Source organism: Heterodontus francisci, chromosome 32 (genome assembly GCF_036365525.1).
Source record: "Heterodontus francisci isolate sHetFra1 chromosome 32, sHetFra1.hap1, whole genome shotgun sequence".
Taxonomy (NCBI): domain Eukaryota; kingdom Metazoa; phylum Chordata; class Chondrichthyes; order Heterodontiformes; family Heterodontidae; genus Heterodontus; species Heterodontus francisci.
The window spans coordinates 9,286,406-9,305,338 of NC_090402.1; the positions used below are offsets into that span (position 1 = coordinate 9,286,406).

The window sequence follows — 18,933 nt, forward strand, 5'->3', positions numbered from 1 at the left end:
CTTACATCTTTATTCATCCATGGAGTCTCACTAGTGTTCAGTTTGTTCTTTCTTTTAGTGGAATATATTTTTCCTGCACTCTGTTGAAGACTGTTTTAAATGTTTTTCATTATTGCTCTTCTTCGTTGGATGGAATTTAATGGGCCTCTGGAGATGGGCTAGGAGACAGGGGGCCCACAGAATTGCAACAGAAGGCAGGGGGAGGGGGTGGGGGTCGGAGGGATTAAGTCGGGGGCAGGAAAGGCCAGAGGCCAATTGAGGCCCCTTAAGTGGCCAATTTGCAGCCTCTTCCTGCTGCTGCTGGAATTAAACCAGAGGGGTTTCCACCACACAGGGAGGTTGCCGAGTTGAACAAGACAGCGCCCCACCCGCGGCTTGGTTGGGGGGGGGGCCCTCCACCGTGGGAGTAGAGACCACACCACTGGTAACATCCCACCCCTCCTTGAATGCCTACCATTGCCGGGGCCTGGTGAATGCCATGCTGGGACGCGCTGAATTGCACCGGGGGCTCCAAAAGGCCGAGGCGGGGTCCCCCTCAACTTTTCGGCTCAGCGCCGTGAGACCCACTGGCACAAGTAAATTCACCGTGTTGTTTGCCAATATTGTTGCCCATTTTATTTTCTCACATTCTATTCTTAGTCCCTCATAATCAGCTTTTCTCCCATCTATTAACCTGGTTTTCATCATACTTATGTCCTTTTCCATTATCACCTTAAAGCGTATTATATTATGGTCACTATTGCCTCGATGTTCCCCAACTTTTACTTCTCTTATCTGCTCTGGTGCATTCTCCAATATTAGATCCAATAGCCAATCTTCCCTTGTTGGGCTTTTTCCATATTGGGTTATAAAGGAGTCCTATACACATTGTAGCAACTCCATTCCCTTATCCACTTTACCTACTGCTTCTGTCCAATTAATATCAAGGTACTTGAAATCTCCCATGACTATTATTCCTTTTTCTTTTACTCAATTCCCTAATTTGTCCGCATATTTCTTCCTCCACCTCCCTTCCACTACTTGGTGGTCTGTAGACTACACCTATTTATTGTTATTGATCCTTTATTACCTTTTATCGCTATCCATATAGATTCTATTTTTGTCTTGCCGATAGCAGTAGGAAAAAAAGGGATGCAGCTATTACGTTATCCCTAAAAGTCCAGCTACTCCACCTCCCCTACTTCCCTCTCGAGCTTTACTAAATATATCATGTCCTGCAATGTTTAATTCCCTGTCCTGATTTTTCCGAGCCATGTCTTAATAATGTCGACTATATCTGGTTCCTCCCAACGCATGATTGCTTCCAGCTCCCTTTTTATTATGGACTCTATGTGCATTGCTGTACAGACATTTTAACTCATTTTTAATAGGATTTCCTCTCACTTTATGTTTAACCATCTTTGCAGATTCCCATTCTCTTACTCTATTAATTGTCTTGCCATCAAAGTCCTCCCTTACTTTATTCTTTCCTATGCTCTCCCTCCATTTTTTGTTTACATTGAAGGCTGCGATGTTTCTTGTAGATCTCTTCCGCCCCCCCCCCCCCTCCCCCACCCCCCCCACCCCATCTTATGGGTCTAAAGCTTTTGCTACCTCCCTATTTACCCTTTCTGCTAGGACATGGTCCCAATCCATTGGCACAACTCTTTCCTGTTCCAGAATTGGTGCCAGTGTCCCATGAAAAGGAATCCCTCTTTCTCACACCAGCCCTTTAGCCATGCATCAATTTTCCTCATCTGTCTGCTCCTATGTCAATTTGCACATGGCTGAGGCAATAATCTGGAGATCATCACCCTCAAGGTCCTGCTTTTTAATTTACAGCCTAACTCCTGATACTCTTTCAGCAGGAACTCCTCCCTGTTCTCACCTATATCATTTGTTCCAACATGGACCATGACAATCTCCCTTTCCAAGTTCCTCTCCAGCCGTTATGAGATCTCCCTTACTCTGGCACCGAGCAAGCAACACACCCTTTGGGATTCTCATTCTAGGATGCTATCTGTCCCCCGAATTTATAGAGTCCCCTATTACTATAACATTTCTATTCTGCGCTTCCATAACCATTCCCTCCTCATGGTGCCTTGGTCTGCATTGTGGCTGTCCCTCCCTGCAGTTTTTCTCCTTGTCCTCAAAGGTAGTGAGTACATCATAACAGTTGGACAGGACCAGTGTCTGCAGGACCTCCTTCTCAACCTCTCCTAAATCCCTGCTACCCGGCTCCCCTACAGTCACACCCTCCCTTTCCTGAACCAGTGTTTTCCTCTGGGTGTGACTGTATTCTGGATAAAACTGTCCAGAAATTCCTCCCCTCCCTTATGTGTCGGAGTCTCTGCAACTCGTACTCCAGCTCAATGCCTCTGAGCGGGAGAGACTCAAGATGCAAACATCTCCTGCACATGTGCTTGTTAGGGACAGTCTTACCATCCACAGCTCCCAACACTGCAGTCCAGACACACAACCTGCTCTGCCATATCTTGGCTTAGCTTTGTTTTATTTATTTAATTAAAGTCTTTGTTTAAACGATTCCAGTAACTTCTCCACACTAGCATACACACTCAAAATGCCTATTAAATACAAAAAACAGCTTCCAATATAAACAAGGGGGAAGGCGGTAAAGGGCAGTAGTGAAAGGGTTTGACAATCGCATTAGAGAGAGGGTACAAAGGAGATTTACGAGGATATTGCCAGGAATGGTGAATTTTAGTGTTGAGGATAGATTGAATAGGCTGGGGTTGTTTTCTTTGGAACAGAGGAGGCAGAGGGGAGATTTAATTGAGATGTATAAAATTATGAAGGGCTGAGATAGAGTGGATAGAAAGGCCCTATTCACCTTAGCAGAGAGGTTAATAGCTAGGTGGTTTAAATTTAAAGTAATTGGCAGAAGGATTAGAGGGAGTTAAAAAGAAAATATTTCATCCAGAGGGTGGTGGGGGTCTGGAACTCACTGCCTGAAAGGGTGGGAGAGGCAGAAACCCTCATCGCATTTAAAAAGCACTCAGTTATGCACTTGAAGAAAACCAGAGCTATGGACCTAGATTTGGAAAGTGAGATTCGGCCGGACAGCTCTTTTTCAGCCAACACAGATACGATGGGCTGAATGGCCTCCTTCTGTGCCGTAAATTTCTACGATTCTATGAGTTGACGTGATTTAAAATTACAACAAATAAGCAGTGTTTCACTTTTGTTTCATTCATTAAATATCACCTTGGCTGTTTCCCTTCTCTTCCTGTAGTTTCTAAAGTGTCATTCAGATTTGACGTGATAAATTGCCGAGTTCAATTGCTAAATACACTGTGACGTTACTGATAAGAAGTTACACATTCTGAACATGTCACTGCTATAATTTATAAGATGTCATTCGATTATACCATGAAATACCACACATGCCACATTGAGCAGCTGGTATATTAATTGAGTACCACACACAACAGACAGAAATACATGCGCAAACGCTCACATCCAACACACTTTGCCTGAAACCAAGAAATTAGACCTTTCTAATTTCTCATTCTCTTTAATATTCATAAATATATATAAAAGAAAGACTTGTATTTATTCACAACCACAGGTCATTTCAAAGCGCTTTATAGCCAATAAAGTACTTTTGAAGTATAATCACTGTTGTAGTGCAGGAAACACGACAGCCAATTTGCACACAGCAAGCTCCCACAAACAGTAATGTGGTAATGACCAAATAATCTGTTTTTGTGATGTTGATTGAGGGATAAACTTTGGCCAGGGCACCGGGGAGAACTCTCTGTTCGTCTTTGAAATAATGTCTTGGGATCTTTTACACTCATCTGAGGGGGCAGATAAGTTCTCAGTTTAACGTCTCAATAAAAAAGATGGCACCTCCGATAGTGCAGCTCCCCCTCTGCACTGCACTTGAGTGTCAGCCTTGATTTTTGTCTTCAAATCCCAGAGTGGGACTCGAACCCTCAATCTTCTGCCTCAGGAGCATGTTACCAACTGAGCCACAGTTGACACAAAAGAACACATCCTAGCAAAAATGCCTCTTATTCTCAGCATGCAATTCAAAAGAAGGACAATACCAATACCAGCATCACAGAATGATGAACCAGAGATTTTTTTTTTTACAGCAATTTTCTTTTAATCCCAGAATGGTTACATTTTATGCATTACATAATGCATATCTAGAAATAAAACCCTTTCATAGTCATGCTGCTAATTCAGTCAATCATTGAAGTTATTTCAATATATCTCCAGCTGAGCCTGGAATCAACTGCATTTTCTCTCCGGAGCAACTAGGTTTACTGTGAACCTTCTAATTGTTTTATTCTGAAAATCTAACTGTCACAATCTGAGAACTGTACTTGCCAACAAATCTCAATTATGTAAAAGTAACCCAAAGTTCAAATAATGGGATTCCGACTGTTAAATGTCAGGCTAGTGCACCATTTAGAAACATCTCCTACAGTTTATTCGATGGTTTATGAAGGGATATGGGGTCTTGAACAGAAAACCACATTCATATCCATGACTGGTTCCAGACCAAGAGTTTCCCAGTCTGGCTGGCAGCTGCTAGTCGAGGTTGACATCACATGCAGTTTTGCCAAAGACACTTCAGTATAGGAACAGGAGTAGACCATTCAGCCCCTCGAGGCTATTCCGTCATCAATTAGATTACAGGTGATTTGTACGTCAATTTCCATTGCCTGTCTTTGGTCCATATTTTGTGATCATAATAAATAATATGCAATTCACTGCTATTCTAAAAAGCACCCACAACCTCCTTGTGCTGTCAAGTCATGATAATCATAGCAGTCGCTGTGGTAAAAAAATCAGTCACAGTCAAATCATTATTCCCAGGGCAATCATTCCTCATGTTTAAAGGGAAATCAGTCACCTTAATGCTGAAAGGGAAACTTCAGGATAGCAATGGCAATGTTCATCTGCCATACAATTTGTCACACAGCAAGGTTTAAATAGATAATGAGTATATTTCAATCCCCCTAAATAATCCCCTGTTGGGAGAAGCTGCTGTGTGGTTTTGTTTGCAATGACAACGCTTAAGTAATAATGCCTGATACACACACAATTGACTGTTGCAAAAACCTCAACACTGGCCTGTAGCAGCAGCCAGAAGCAAACGTCAGTCTTTCCCTCTGGTGTTCGTGTTTATATTGTCACAAAGTTCATAGCTGCATTTAATAGGGGCTGACAAAAAAAAACAATCAATTTGGGTGTGCTTCGAGCTTCTGGAACTAGCAGTATCACTCCAGTTATCTTAAGATAGCAGCACAGAAGTTGGGGCTGCTATTAACAGCAACGCTGTTACTTTTTCAAAAGAGTCTTTCTTCCTCCCTCAAAGGCACATGGGCTAGTCAAAACATGGGTATCATCAGGCAGCTCAGGCTGTCGAGAAATTAAAACTAAAATTGCCTGCTCACTCATTTGCTACCATATAACATGCTATTTTTCTTCAGACCTATTATCATAGCTATAGTTTTGGTCAACTATAAGATGTAGTTTTAAAATAAATCATTGGAGTTTTCCTTAACATTTTTCCACTGTCAGTGAGTCAGCTGTGGCTCAGTCGCTGTCTAAGACCAGAAGGTTCTGGGTTCGAGTCCCATTCCAGGAACTGAGCACAAAAAATGAGGCTGACAGTGCAGTGCAGAGGGAATACTGCACTGTTGGAGGTGCTGTCTTTCATGAGATGCTTAAACTGAGGCCTTGTCTGTCCTCTCAGGCAGATATAAAAGATCCTGTGGCACTAGTTTGAAGACAAGGAGGGGAGTTTTTCCTGCCTATAATTAACTTTCCATTAAGCAGGGGAGTTATTCCCAGTCTCCTGGCCAATACACATCCCTCAATCAACATCACTGAAAAGCAGATTATCTGGTCGTTATCACACTGCTGTTTGTGGGAGCTTGCTATGCACAAATTGGTGGCTGTGTTTCTCACATTACAACAGTGGCTACACTTCAAAAATAATTCATTGACTGTAAAGTGCTTTGGGATGTATTGAGGTTGTGAAAGGTGCGATATAAATGTAAGTCTTTTGATTGTTGTAGTCACTTCTGCAAATAAGGGAAAGCTTCTGACTACACGAAAAAGGTGAAGGCAGACCATAGTCACACTCCCTCCTAATTCTGCATCAGGTAAGACATAAATCATGTTTTTTGTGCAATATGCTTTCATTTTTAATGGTGGTTTAAGTTTGCAACATATCCAACCAGTGATACTTTTCAACAGGCAAAATGAATTGCCAGATCAGGCATTCCACAATTCTATGATCGTCAACTGTGTCATAGCGTTGCTGACAAAACCACACACTGCAGAAAGGTGGGCCATACATGAAAAGAAAGTTCATTTTCACCTGCCCCCCGCCAAAGTACAAACGGGTAACAATACATTCCATACATTGCCTACACTGAGGAGAGGCTGTGTTTGTCCATTGAAACAATGAAGGAGGTAGGAAATCTTCCTTTTTCAAACCCAGCTATACAAACTGACCAAACAGTGCAATCAAGATGAGAAGGAGGAAGTTTTTTTTGTATGGCAGGCACCTGTCATGCTCTTTAGGACTCGTAAAGGACAAGAAAAAATTTGGGATGACGATTGAAACCAATAGCTGTTTTGACTCAAAGTCAGTCAGTGTCGAAACAGTCAAATATTGCACGTTGTAGTCACCTCTGCTAATAAGGGAAAGCTTCTGACTACATGAAAAACAATCAAGGCAGACCACAGTCAAACTCCCTCCTAACTTTGAAAATTGATGGGCATTAAACTTGAATCTCGCAGGTCAAGCAGACACGAAACAATGCACACATTTTTTTTGAAAGGTTTTGACCAAGGTACAATAAACTAGAAAGGGAACGTTTCTACTAGTTGAATAGAAACAAACTAGTGTTTCTTGAAATGCCTTAAATGGCATATGAGAAAGGGGGACTCGGAGAGGAACATTACAATAGTCCTGACACAATAAGCCAAAACCTGTGACTTTCGCTGCAAATTCAAAGTCAGGTATAAATGGAACTGCGTGCAAAAGAATTACCAGTGTGGAAATAAAAATGTTCATTTTTATGCTTCCCCCTTGTATTTGCTCGAAAGAATTTTCCTGTTCTGTCTGCCAAGCATCAGTTCCTGGACAGGGGAAGAACAGGTGATTTATTCCCGGGTTCCTGCCAATTCTGGCCTGTTACCAACCACAACTAGCAACCCGCCGCATATCAATTTCCAATGTTTGTGGAAAGTGGATCATTATGAATGTGACGCCTCTGATTAATTAATCCATGCTATTCATTAGGAGTCATATGGTAATATCACAAATAGTACTATTTTAGGCTTGGGATTGCCCTGAAATTACTAAATTTGTATTTGATGCTCATCCTTCGAATTTTGTATTAGCTCAGAGACTCTCTTAGAACATAAGAAATAGGAGCTGGTGTAGGCCATTTGACCCTTCGAGCCTGCTCTACCATCCAACATCAGGGCTGATCTTCTTCGGCAGCTCTATCTTCCCGCATTATCCCCATATCCTTTAATTCTCTTAGTACCTAAAAATCCATTGACCTCTGTCCTGAATATACCTTTCAATTGGACATAGCTTATCCATGGTATAGATTTATTCATAGTCTGAACAACAGATATAAGAATTGTCTGAATTCATGGATTTTGAGTTCTTGTAGCAGATTAATTGTTGATTTCCTGATAATGTAGCTATAGGCAGTTAGAAGTGCCAAGTTATGTCTGGATCATGCCAGCTGCTATTCTCCAACACTGACCCTACTAGAATTTATGGGGCAATGGTGGGCACCACAACTACAAGGGGCAGGTGCCTGCTGACCATGAGGGGATGGGGAAATGCCCAACCCCTCATGCCCATTGAGACCCCATCCAACCCCATTGACCTGTGTGTAAGGGGGATGATCCAAAGTATTTTTTTAAAATTACTAACGTGTTTTTGGTGGTTCAGATCCCCACCCCCATATCCAATGGCATCTACTCGCTTCCCCTGGGAGGCCAATGCACTTCAGGTCTCGAATACCAGTAGTATACTTGGTCCCTTCTGGTGCAGAGATGCAGGAATCCTGGTACAGAGGGATCCCTGCCCCTGGATCTACTCTCTTTGCCTCACTGGCTTTATAAGGGGGTGGGCAGAGTTTCTAGCACTTACAAGGCCAACCAGGAACTGAGTGGGTGGGGACCTGATTAGACTAGATCCCCCCTCTTTCCAACAGGTTCTCGCTGAAGTTATAGCAGCTTTCCATTGGAAACGGTGAGTAAACCTGGGGCCTAGAAATGGAACAATAGATAATGATGTTAACGCACATTGTAAACCTTTGTAAAAGTTTGATTTCCAATGGAAGTACTAGATGACCAGAAGCAGTTCATAAAAATGGGAAAAAATTAGGAATATTTACAATAAATAATACATTTGCTATGATCGCAATGCACATCAGGATTAAACATCATATTTTTTAATAAAGCACTGACCTTCACACCAGGGGGACCAGGGCGACCTGGGTTTCCATGTGGTCCTTGGCGCCCCTATTGAATAGAAACAGACAGAAAAGTAGCAATCAGAATGGCGTGATTCTCATATCAGCAGCTTGCTGCATATCAGTTAAAACAAATTTCAGAATTCCAATAGTAGGTAAATTTGCTAATGCAGAGTTTGTGCAATTTCTCACTTCAATAAATATAAGAACATAAGAAATAGGAGCGGGAATCGGCCATTCAGCCCTTTGAGTCTGCTCCATTACTTTACCTCAACTCCACCTTCCCACACTTTCCCATATCCCTTAATTCCCTTAGTACCCAAACATCTACCGATCTCTGTCTTGAATATGCTCAATGACTGAGCATCCACAGCTCTCTGGGGTACAGAATTCCAAAGATTCACAACCCTCTGAGTGAAGAAATTTCTCCTCATTGCAATCTTAAATGGCCAACCCCTTATTCTGAGACTGTAACCATGTTATAGATTCCCCAGTCAGGAAACATTTTCTCAGCATCTACCCTGTCAAGCCCCTAAAGAATTTTATATGTTTCAATTAGATCACCTCTCATTCTTCCAAACTCCAGGGAATATAACCCTAGTCAATTCAATCTCTCCTCATGGGACAATCCCCTCATCCCAGGAACCAGTCTAGCGAACCTTCATTGCACTGTCTCTCGGACAAGTATGTTCTTCCTTAGGTAAGGAGACCAAAACTGCACACACTACTCCAGGTGTGGCCTTATCCATGTCCTCACCAAAATATTGTACTTTGTAAGAACAAAATTATTTGATTGACACTCGTTTTAATATGAAATGGCAGTGTTTCCCTTTGCTCTTTTGGTTTTGCAAGGTATAAGTGAATGAGGTAATGCAACATATACACCAGATAAAACAACAAAAACTAAGAAGCTGTAATAACATGGTCACACTTTCAATGGTTTTTATTTTGCTTTTTTTAGTTCAGTATTAAGGTTAAGATGTTAACGTACTGGAGAGTGCTTTTATTGTGGTGATTGATAGCGTGCATTTCACTGTATACATTCGGCAGTGTTCAGCGAATGTTTCATAATCAACCATCCTCATTAAATCAACTTGAACAAAGACACAATTTTTCATTGCTGCTCTATCTTGGAACTCATAGACACGTTATAAATTATGTCTGAATCGCACCCCCCCCCCGCTACCAACCCAAACAATCCACAATATCTCAGATTCCACTGGTAAGCTGATGAAATCCATAGTTCTATAACGCAGTTGGATATGACAGACATGAGGTTTGTCCATGATTAAGTTTAAGTCGAACTTGCGATCCATCTCATTTCAGGATGCGTAACATCTGACTCTGAAGAACCATGTTATAATGGCAGTGGAATATCTTCTCAAGTTTGCGGTATTCTAGCAAGAGAATTTTTTCCTCTGTCCAAGAAATAGTTGAGTTGCGTCCATTTTTCACTGAAATTTGCTACTCATCATTGAAACCACAGAAACACTTAAAGGCAAGATTTTAACCAATTCAAAATCCACCCACTTAGAGAGTTAAAATCAGGCCCTTACTTTAGAAATGAAAGCCTCAATTTTAACTTGCTGCTCCTAACCAGAACGGGGCTGTTGAAGTGTGGGAGGGGTGCCATATTGACTTACTTAACTGATCCTTGCTGGCCTGAGGCTACACTCCATTTTAGCAAGTGTTTTCTGGCCATCCAGCAAGACACATGCACCAGGCAGGTGAGGGCCTCAGTTAAATTCAAAAGATAGGATCTAATAAGATAATTCAGACCCCGACTATATTTTAAACTACTGCCAACCATATTCAGTGTCTGGTGTAAGTCTTGTCAGGATCACCAGGCGCAAAGGAATAGCAGGCCCAAAAAGTAAGTTAGTGAGTTGAAAAGGCTCCACAAGGAAACCTGTGGCTACAGGCCTCCCTCCCCCAACTACCCACCCTTCCCCTCATCCTCGCCCACTTACCTGACTGTTAGGGACTGTTCCTGTGGCTCTTGGGCCACAGCCTTCTGCTGCACTGGCCTAACTCCCACCCTCCAGCCTGATTCCAATTATACTGGGTTCAGATGAGAGTCGGGCCTGATTAAATTTAAATGAGTTAAAATGGTCTGGGCCTAACCCTACCCCACAGGCTCCATGCTCATCCCTTGCCTCAGGTTAAAATCAGCGCTGTCAATTTCCAAAAATGTGATTTTAATTACAAGTCATAAATTTCAAAGAGAAGGGGCTCCAGGCTCAGCACAGCTAACTGCTAGTGAGAAAACTAGTATCAAGTTGTGCCATTGGGGGAATTTGGAAGAAAGCACACGATATGCGCTTTCTACCATATTGCTAAAATATTCAACCAGTTACACACCAACATGTCCAGTGATTCTATACAAGAAATACTTAACACATGTAAGGGCACATTCAGCAAGGGTTGTGTTCTTGGTAGATGGTAATCTGATCGTTTAATGGTAGATGGTAAAATGATAGTTGGAGAGGGCTATAATGTTTCTTTTTATTCGTTCATGGAATGTGGGCATTGCTAGCTAGGCCAGCATTTATTGCCCATCCCTAATTGCCCTTGAGAAGGTGGTGGTGAGCCGCCTTCATGAAATGCTGCAGTCCATGTCAGGTAGGTATACCCACAGTTCTGTTAGGAAGGGAGTTCCAGGATTTTGACCCAGCGACTGTGAAGGAACGGCGATATAGTTCCAGGTCAGGATGGTGTGTGGCTTGGAGGGGAACTTGCAGGTGGTGGAGTTCCCATGCATCTGCTGCCCTTGTCCTTCTAGGTGGTAGAGGTCGCGGGTTTAGAAGGTGCTGTCCACGGAGCCTTGGTGCTTTGCTGCAGTGCATCTTGTAGATGGTACACACTGCTGCCACTGTGCGTTGGTGGTGGAGGGAGTGAATGTTTGTGGATGGGGTGGCAATCAAGTGGGCTGCTTTCTCCTGGATGGTGTCGAGCTTCTTGAGTGTTGTTGGAGCTGCACCCATCCAGGCAAGTGGAGAGTATTCCATCACACTCCTGACTTGTGCCTTGTAGATGGTGGACAGGCTTTGGGGAGTCAGGAGGTGAGTTACTTGCTGCAGGATTCCTAGCCTCTGACCTGCTCTTTTAGCCACAGTATTTACATGACTACTCCAGTTCATTTCTGGTCAATGGTAGCCCCTAGGATGTTGATAGTGAGAGATTCAGCGATGGTAATGCCATTGAATGTCAAGGGGAGATTATTAGATTCTCTCTTGTTGGGGATGGTCATTGCCTGGCACTTGTGTGGCATGAATGTTACTTGCCACTTAACCAGCCCAAGCCTGGATATTGTCCAGGTCTTGCTGCATTTCTACATGGGCTGCTTCAGTATCTGAATGGTGCTGAACATTGTGCAATCATCAGCAAACATCCTCACTTCTGATCTGATGATTGAAGGAAGGTCATTGATGAAGCAGCTGAAGATAGTTGGGCCTAGGACGTTGCCCTAAGGAACTCCTGCAGTGATGTCCTGGAGCTGAGATGATTGACCACCAACAACCACAACCATCTTCCTTTGCGCTTGGTATGACTCCAGCCAGCGGAGGGTTTCCCCCCGGCTTCCCGTCGACTCCAGTTTTGCTAGGGCTCCTTGATTCCATACTCGGTCAAATGCTGCCTTGGTGTCAAGGGCAGTCAGCCTCACTTCACCTCTTGAGTTCAGCTCTGTAAATGCTGTACCTCCGATACATGCTGGGGGTACCTGCCTAAAGTGCAACCTCGTTGGATTGACTCTATAGTGACGATGCAGCATCCAAATGGACTAATAGCTCTTAGTGTATCATTACTGCTCTGCATAGAACATCGCGAATCAACGTACCTTCGAAGTGGATCACACACACACACACACACACACACACACACACACACACACACACACACACACACACACACACACACACACACACACACACACACACACACACACACACACACACACACACACACACACACACACACACACACACACACACACTATTGCCATTGAGTCCTGGAAAGGAAGGGTGCCAGTAGTAGTGGTTGATCCAGAGCCAACCTGTACAATGCATATAATGCTGCATATCTCTCAAATTATATGGAACTATAGACTTTGGTGGGTTTGATTTCACACAAAAATTAGTACAGCACGAGGTGTTTCAGTGTAGACCCCAGTTACTACATCTTCAGCATAATCATAGCATATCTCATGAATGTTCTGAATATTGCTACAAATACCATGGGACCTAAACACCAAATGTACTCATGGCCAGCTTCAGCTCACTTGGAGAATGGTTTGACACAACCAAGAGGGGGGGATTCCAAGACCGTTGGGATTTCAACCTGGATTTTGTGGTCAGTGGGGACGTGACCTTTCCCGGCGCCAGTTTGAATCTGGCGCCATGTCAAGGGGCTCTCCATTTGTCAAAGTAAAAGTGATGTCATCAAGCAGAGTTTAACAAAGAACACAGAGACATAAAAACATAGAAAATAGGAGGAGTAGGCCATTCTGCCCATCGGGCCTGCTCCGCCATTCAAAAAAGATCATGGCTGATCGTCTAATTCAGTACCCTGTTGCCACTTTCTCCCTTTGGCACTAATATATCTATCTCCTTCTTGAATATATTTCAAGCTTTTGTCATTTTCTCATCACCAACAGCAGGCACAAGACTTTTTTTTAATATTAATTTGTGGGATTGTCAGCATCACTGGCTAGGCCAGCATTTGTTGCTCTGGAGGTGGTGGTGAGCTGCCTTCTTGAACCGTTGCAGTTCATGTGGGGTAGGTAACCCCAGAGTGCTGTGAGGGCGGGAGTTCCAGGATTTTGACCCAGTGACAGTGAAGGAACGGAGATATGGTTCCAACTCAGGATGGTGCGTGGCTTGGAGGGGAACTTGGATGTGGTGGTGTTCCCGTATTGTTCTTCTATGTGGTAGAGGTTGCAGGTTTGAAAGGTGCTGTCGAAGGAGGCGAGTTGCTGCAGTGCATCTTATAAATGGTACACACGGCTGCCATTACGCGCAAGTGGTGGAGGGTGTGAATGTTGAAGGTGGTGGATGGGGTGCCAATCAAGCGGGCTGCTTTGTCCTGGATGGTGTTGAGCTTCTTGAGCGTTGTTGAAGTGGAGAGTATTCCATCACACTCCTGACGTGGCCTGTAGATGATAGACTTTGGGGAGTCAGGAGGGGAGTTACTCGCCACTGGATTCCCAGCCTCTGACCTGCTCTTGTAGCCACAGTATTTATATGGCTGGTCTAGTTAAGTTTCTGGTCTTTGGTAACCCCCCAGGATATTGGCATAAATGCTACAAAATGTTATTCACATTGAAATGATATAAAAAGGAAGGGGGAGTTATATGATTATGAGCTCCTGCCACTTGCCCCAAACTGCAACAGAGACTTACACGGGGTGTTTATATGGGGAGGTATCTTTCACCACATACTTTTGTCCATTTATATAATCTATTAGCCTCATTTTGTTTGAATATGATGGATATTAAAATCAATCCCAGTCTTTAATAACGCTCTGCAGCTGAAGGAAGCATTTTTACTCCTCTTTATATGTAAGTAATTTACCACTTTTACATTACAGCTGGATATTTTAAAATATCCTGTACATTTCTCTACACTTCCTTCATTCTATGTTTTGAAACATGAGCTGAAATAGACAATCTGCACATATTTTAGATGTTACAAAGGACTAAATTCACACAGGGTTTGTTCCTGAATTACAATGGTTTTCACTTCTTTTGTATCTGTTCCTGTACAATGTTAAACTTATGCAGTCACTCGCTGCAATAGTTAGATCTCTGTTACAGGAGACTGTGCGTTGGAGCAAGTTCAGATAGACCAGCTGCACCGAACTGTTCCAGTCAAACTGACAGATGTTCTGGTATTAAAGTGGTTTAATGTATTTTTTCTCAATCCAATGTGAAACCATTGGAAAATGAGCCAAAAATGGAATATTAGCCAATGTCCAGCCAATTTTCAACAACTAATTGTGACTCGCGGTTAGCTCCTTCCAATCAGCTGAAATAAGGGTTGTCCTTTACTTCTGAATAGATCCTAGCAATACCTAAATTCTTCAAGCCCACAATGTCCTCCAAGTAGTGAACAATCCTGCAAATTCTGTTCACATCTTTTGAAAGGTTGAGGATCATTAAAAGGAGCATTAACAAATATTTCTGGCTCCGAAGCCAGAAGTTCAATATACAGACTACTTGAACAGTATATAGGACAGCTGCAATGTTACAGATAATTTTGAACAGCTCAAATTGTTCGTATCAAGCCACTATAAACAACTCAATTTGAACCCGGCTAGTGTGAACAATCTCATTCAAATGCAGCTGGTATGAATAACTTGATCCACTGCAGTTGGTGCAAGCAACCTGATTTAAGTTGAACTCATGCAGGGGCATCTTGCAGTGTTGTAATTAGGCTCTTGTGAAAGGCCTCCCAAAGACATGCACATGTGTTCAACCTATGCACAAACAAATCAGTTGCTGCAGTGTGCGTGTTTAGGTTATCAGTTTCCTAAGTTCTTCCTCTGCATAAAGGGAGAGCATCCATCATAAATACCATTCATTACTTCTATTTCTTCTCCATTTATGGCAATTAGATGGTTTTCCAATCCCCTAGACAAATATAGAACTTTCACCTTGCCTGTATTTTTGTTTAAGCTAACATTTTTGTTCAATAGTATTAAACAATTTACTTTGACTGAGCACAGCTATAGTTAACGAGCCTGATTTTGCTGTCAAAATAATGGTGAGGTTAATGGTGCTTATCTTTGTGAATGTGCAAACGGTACAACAACTTCAGGTGGGGAGCAGCTGTGCATTTAAATGTCAATATCTAAACGTTGCTGTCTGAGTTGTGTTGCTCTACTGTCAGCGTCACGAAAATGGCACCTCACTGCCAGCCTCACCATTAGATTGCATTGAATTCTGTGAAGCTGATGGCTGGGATTCAACACAGCAGCAGTGGCCTCACCCACCAGCAGGAAAGTCGGGGCAAGCCCACCTCCGCCAGCCTAGAAATCACAAGTGGATTTTACGGTCGTCAGGCAATCAGTTGCCTGAAGTCGTGTCTTCCGCACCTCCCCTAAAGCAGAATGTCCCACCTCCAACAGCTGCAGCCAGAGGGCCAACAGCTCTTACGTCCCAGGAGTACCACGAGGAGTGGTGGTCATTGCTGGGACTACAGTAGCCCCAGGACCAGGACACTGGAGACCCAGAGTAAAGGTAAGTGTGGTAGGCTTGCCAGGGCCAGTCAGGCAGGTCCTGGCAGTTTGCGAGTGGGGGGGGGAGGGGGAGGTTCTTCAAGTGGGGGTGCCTAAAAACAGGAGGGACACCCCTCCCACACTCGCCAAGCCCCACAGTCAGGCCGCTAGGGTATACTTGACAGCCTCATCATGTGGCATGGGCCCCTCCCCCGGTAAAATATCAGCGGTGGCAGGAAGAGGCCCTTAGGTAGCCAGTAATTATCCATTTAAGTGTCTCAAATGACCCATGGGCAGGCGGGCTGCCTGCCACCTCGCCCACCGCTGGTAAAATATGAGCGGAGGTGGGTAAATGACAGGTACAGCACCCACTGCCATCCCACCCAATTTTTACACCCCGCACCCCCCACCTCCCAGCCTGCCCCCAGAGGGGTGGCGTAAAATTCCGGCCATTGCATTTGCATTGTACATACAATCTAAACTGGCCACAGAAAGCCAAGTCTTATCATTAAAAGGTTACTTAAACTTGAAATGACAAGTGTTAATTACGGCTAATCAACCTCTCTGGCACGGAAAATTAACTATTACAAGTGTGGCACCTCATTCCTTCAGATATTAATTGTTGGAAATTTTAAAAATGTAACATTTTAAATGTAGTTTTCTTTTACTTTTCCATTGTCTATTTTTTCCTCTCTCTTAAGCTAACCTTTCTTTCCCTCTTTTTGTTTCTCTTTCTGTACTGCATTTGACATTGAATTCACCCACTCTGACTGACACTTCCTTCTCAGTCCTTGCACTGTTTATTTCACAATCCTTCAATCGGATTGGTTTAAGAGATACGCAGTTGCGTGCTCGGTTTCCAGGTCCCACACGCCCTGTTTTCTTCACTACGACAATACTAGTTCGCACTTCCAGCAACTTGCCATGCAAAAAATTTGAAAATCTAAACATGCATGGGAAATTCGAACTAAGGGCAGATGCCCATTAAATGCCTTGTCACAGCAAACTCTGGGCTATTGGTTTGGAAACACCTGAGTCCAGATACGCAAGTATAAGTATGGTGGAACTAGCCTACTGAAATCCCATGTTAGCCAAATCAAACAATGCTGATGGGACAGGGAGCATGGAAAATTGGGAAAGCAGGCAGAGCCAGGGGAGAGTATCTGTGTTGAAAAGGGTGCATGTAATTAAAGGGTTGAGCAGGATCTTGGAAGAGGGACTGAAATGGCTTGAGCTAAATGAGGGAAAAAGGCAAGCATCTAACTTTTCAAAAAACCTGCTGGCCCAGATTAGCAAAATGAGAAATGCAATAGCTCGAGTCCAAGAGAAGAAGGCATCAGATGCAGCAGCACAAGCCATGTGGAAGGAGCGGCTGTGGCTGCAAGCGGGATCTCCATAACCTCAGGGACTCCTTGAAGTGTTGAAAGACATTTAATGATATTGGTGATAATAATATTGGCCGGAATTTCCCACAAAGAGAGGGAAGGTGGCCGGCGGGGGTGGGGGGGGCTTTAAATGGAGCAGAAGGCTCGGGGGGCCCTTCCTGACCCGCTACCGCCTCTGCCACCATTTTACACAGGGTAATGGTAGCAAAAAACGGCCTGCCCGCCTCAGGCCAATCAAGGCCTTTGAGTGACCACGTAAAGGGCCTCCGCCCACCTCCCTGAGGATTTTGCTGTGACAAAAGCAGGCGGCTCTCTGATCTGCTGGAGGGGGGCCCCTCATGATTTAGCACCCTGTGCCCAACGGAGGGCCGCCCCCGCTGTCCCAACCGCCCCCATCCTCCCCAATCGACCATCCTTGCCTCGTCAGGGCCCGACCGATCATCCCCGGGGAGGCACCAAAAACTTACCTTCGTTCTCTGGGCTCCCCACATCATCTTCCCGATAGCTGGCTGCAGTTCCAGCAGTGGCCACCACTTCCGGTGGCGCAGTTGGGACCAAGAGCTGCCGGCCCGCTGATTGGCCTGCAGCTCCATTAGGCGGGACTTCCTCCCTCAAGCAGCTGGAATTCAGCCTCAGACCAATTAAAGGCCGGGGAATCGCAAAATCAAATCAAATAATGTGGTCTGGTCTTTCATAGTGTCAGTGGTTTTGAGCCACTGTTGTGCATTTCAAGCCAAGAAATACTACTGGTTTAACCTGAGCAAACTTAGATCTGTTTTGGAACTCTGTGTACAGGAGGATCTATCATTGTCCCTGCCTTTATAAAACAGATGACTTATAGTTGAGAGCCTGCAACAGTTCCTTTTGTCCCAAATTAAAATGTAGGGCTGGATTTTGTTCTCCCCCAGGCATTGGGTTCAGTGGCAGGCAGGAGGGAGCCTGAAGATGGCTCTGGATGAGGCCCGCCATAGACCTCGACACCGGGAGGGCCCAGCCCGATCCTCCCGACAGCACGAAGCTCTGTGGCAGCACAACCCCCCACCCCTGCTGCTGGGCAATGGGACCACAATTTAAACATTCAAATGAATAAAAATAATAAATTTACTTGCTATCTTGAGGGCCGCTGCGATCGGCACTCCAGTGCCTTCAGATCCCTGTCTGGGGAAATGCGGCACCACACTGGTGGGAAGTTGGGAGGAGGTAAGTTTGTCAGTGAGGGGGGTGGGGGCGGACAGGGTCAAATATACATAATGAGTGTAGGGGATGGTGGGAAGGGTTGTAACATAGACTTTGTGCAGTTTGGGGGGGGGGGGGGGAAGGTCAGATGTAAAAGGTAAATGTTTTGGGGGGGAGTCAAATAGTTATTGTAATTATTATCGGGGGTGGGAAAGGAGCGTTAGAAATTTATTTATTTAATTTTGGGGGGTGGGACTTTAAAAATTTAAATTGGGTGGCAGAGCCAGCTGCCGTTTAAAAATGGCGCCAGTGCCTGCACACAGGCAACTGACGCTATTGCCGGGGACATACCGCCACTCCCTCCTAGAGCTATTTAAATGAGGCGCCGCGCTCGAGATTGCGGCAGCTCTTTGGTGTGCGGCCAGTGCGGGTGGGCCACCATTTTTCTGAACTCGCCGCTGAGATCAGCGGCAGGATCTTAAAATCCAGCCCGTAGTGTGTGCATTATGAACGAGATTTCCGACCACAACAAAAGAATGTTTAAGGAATGATGGCATTTTGGAAAACAATAACTTATTGGATTTAGGACATTGCTTGTGAGCTATAAATTAGATTTTGTTTTACTTACATGTGAAGAAGGATTGGTTGGCAATCACTCATGTTGGCCTAAAAGCTGTGTATGCATTTGA

The 18,933-nt window shown here is 44.2% G+C and overlaps 1 protein-coding gene across 1 annotated transcript in view; it reads right to left on the reverse strand.

Annotated features, from left to right (window-relative positions):
- The window catches only part of col27a1b (collagen, type XXVII, alpha 1b), a 592,171-nt gene that overhangs the window by 433,847 nt on the left and 139,391 nt on the right, over positions 1–18,933 (reverse strand). The window contains exon 5 of the mRNA XM_068012172.1: positions 8,464–8,517. Coding sequence (XP_067868273.1) covers positions 8,464–8,517 — 54 coding nt within the window. The remainder of the gene's footprint in view (positions 1–8,463; positions 8,518–18,933) is intronic.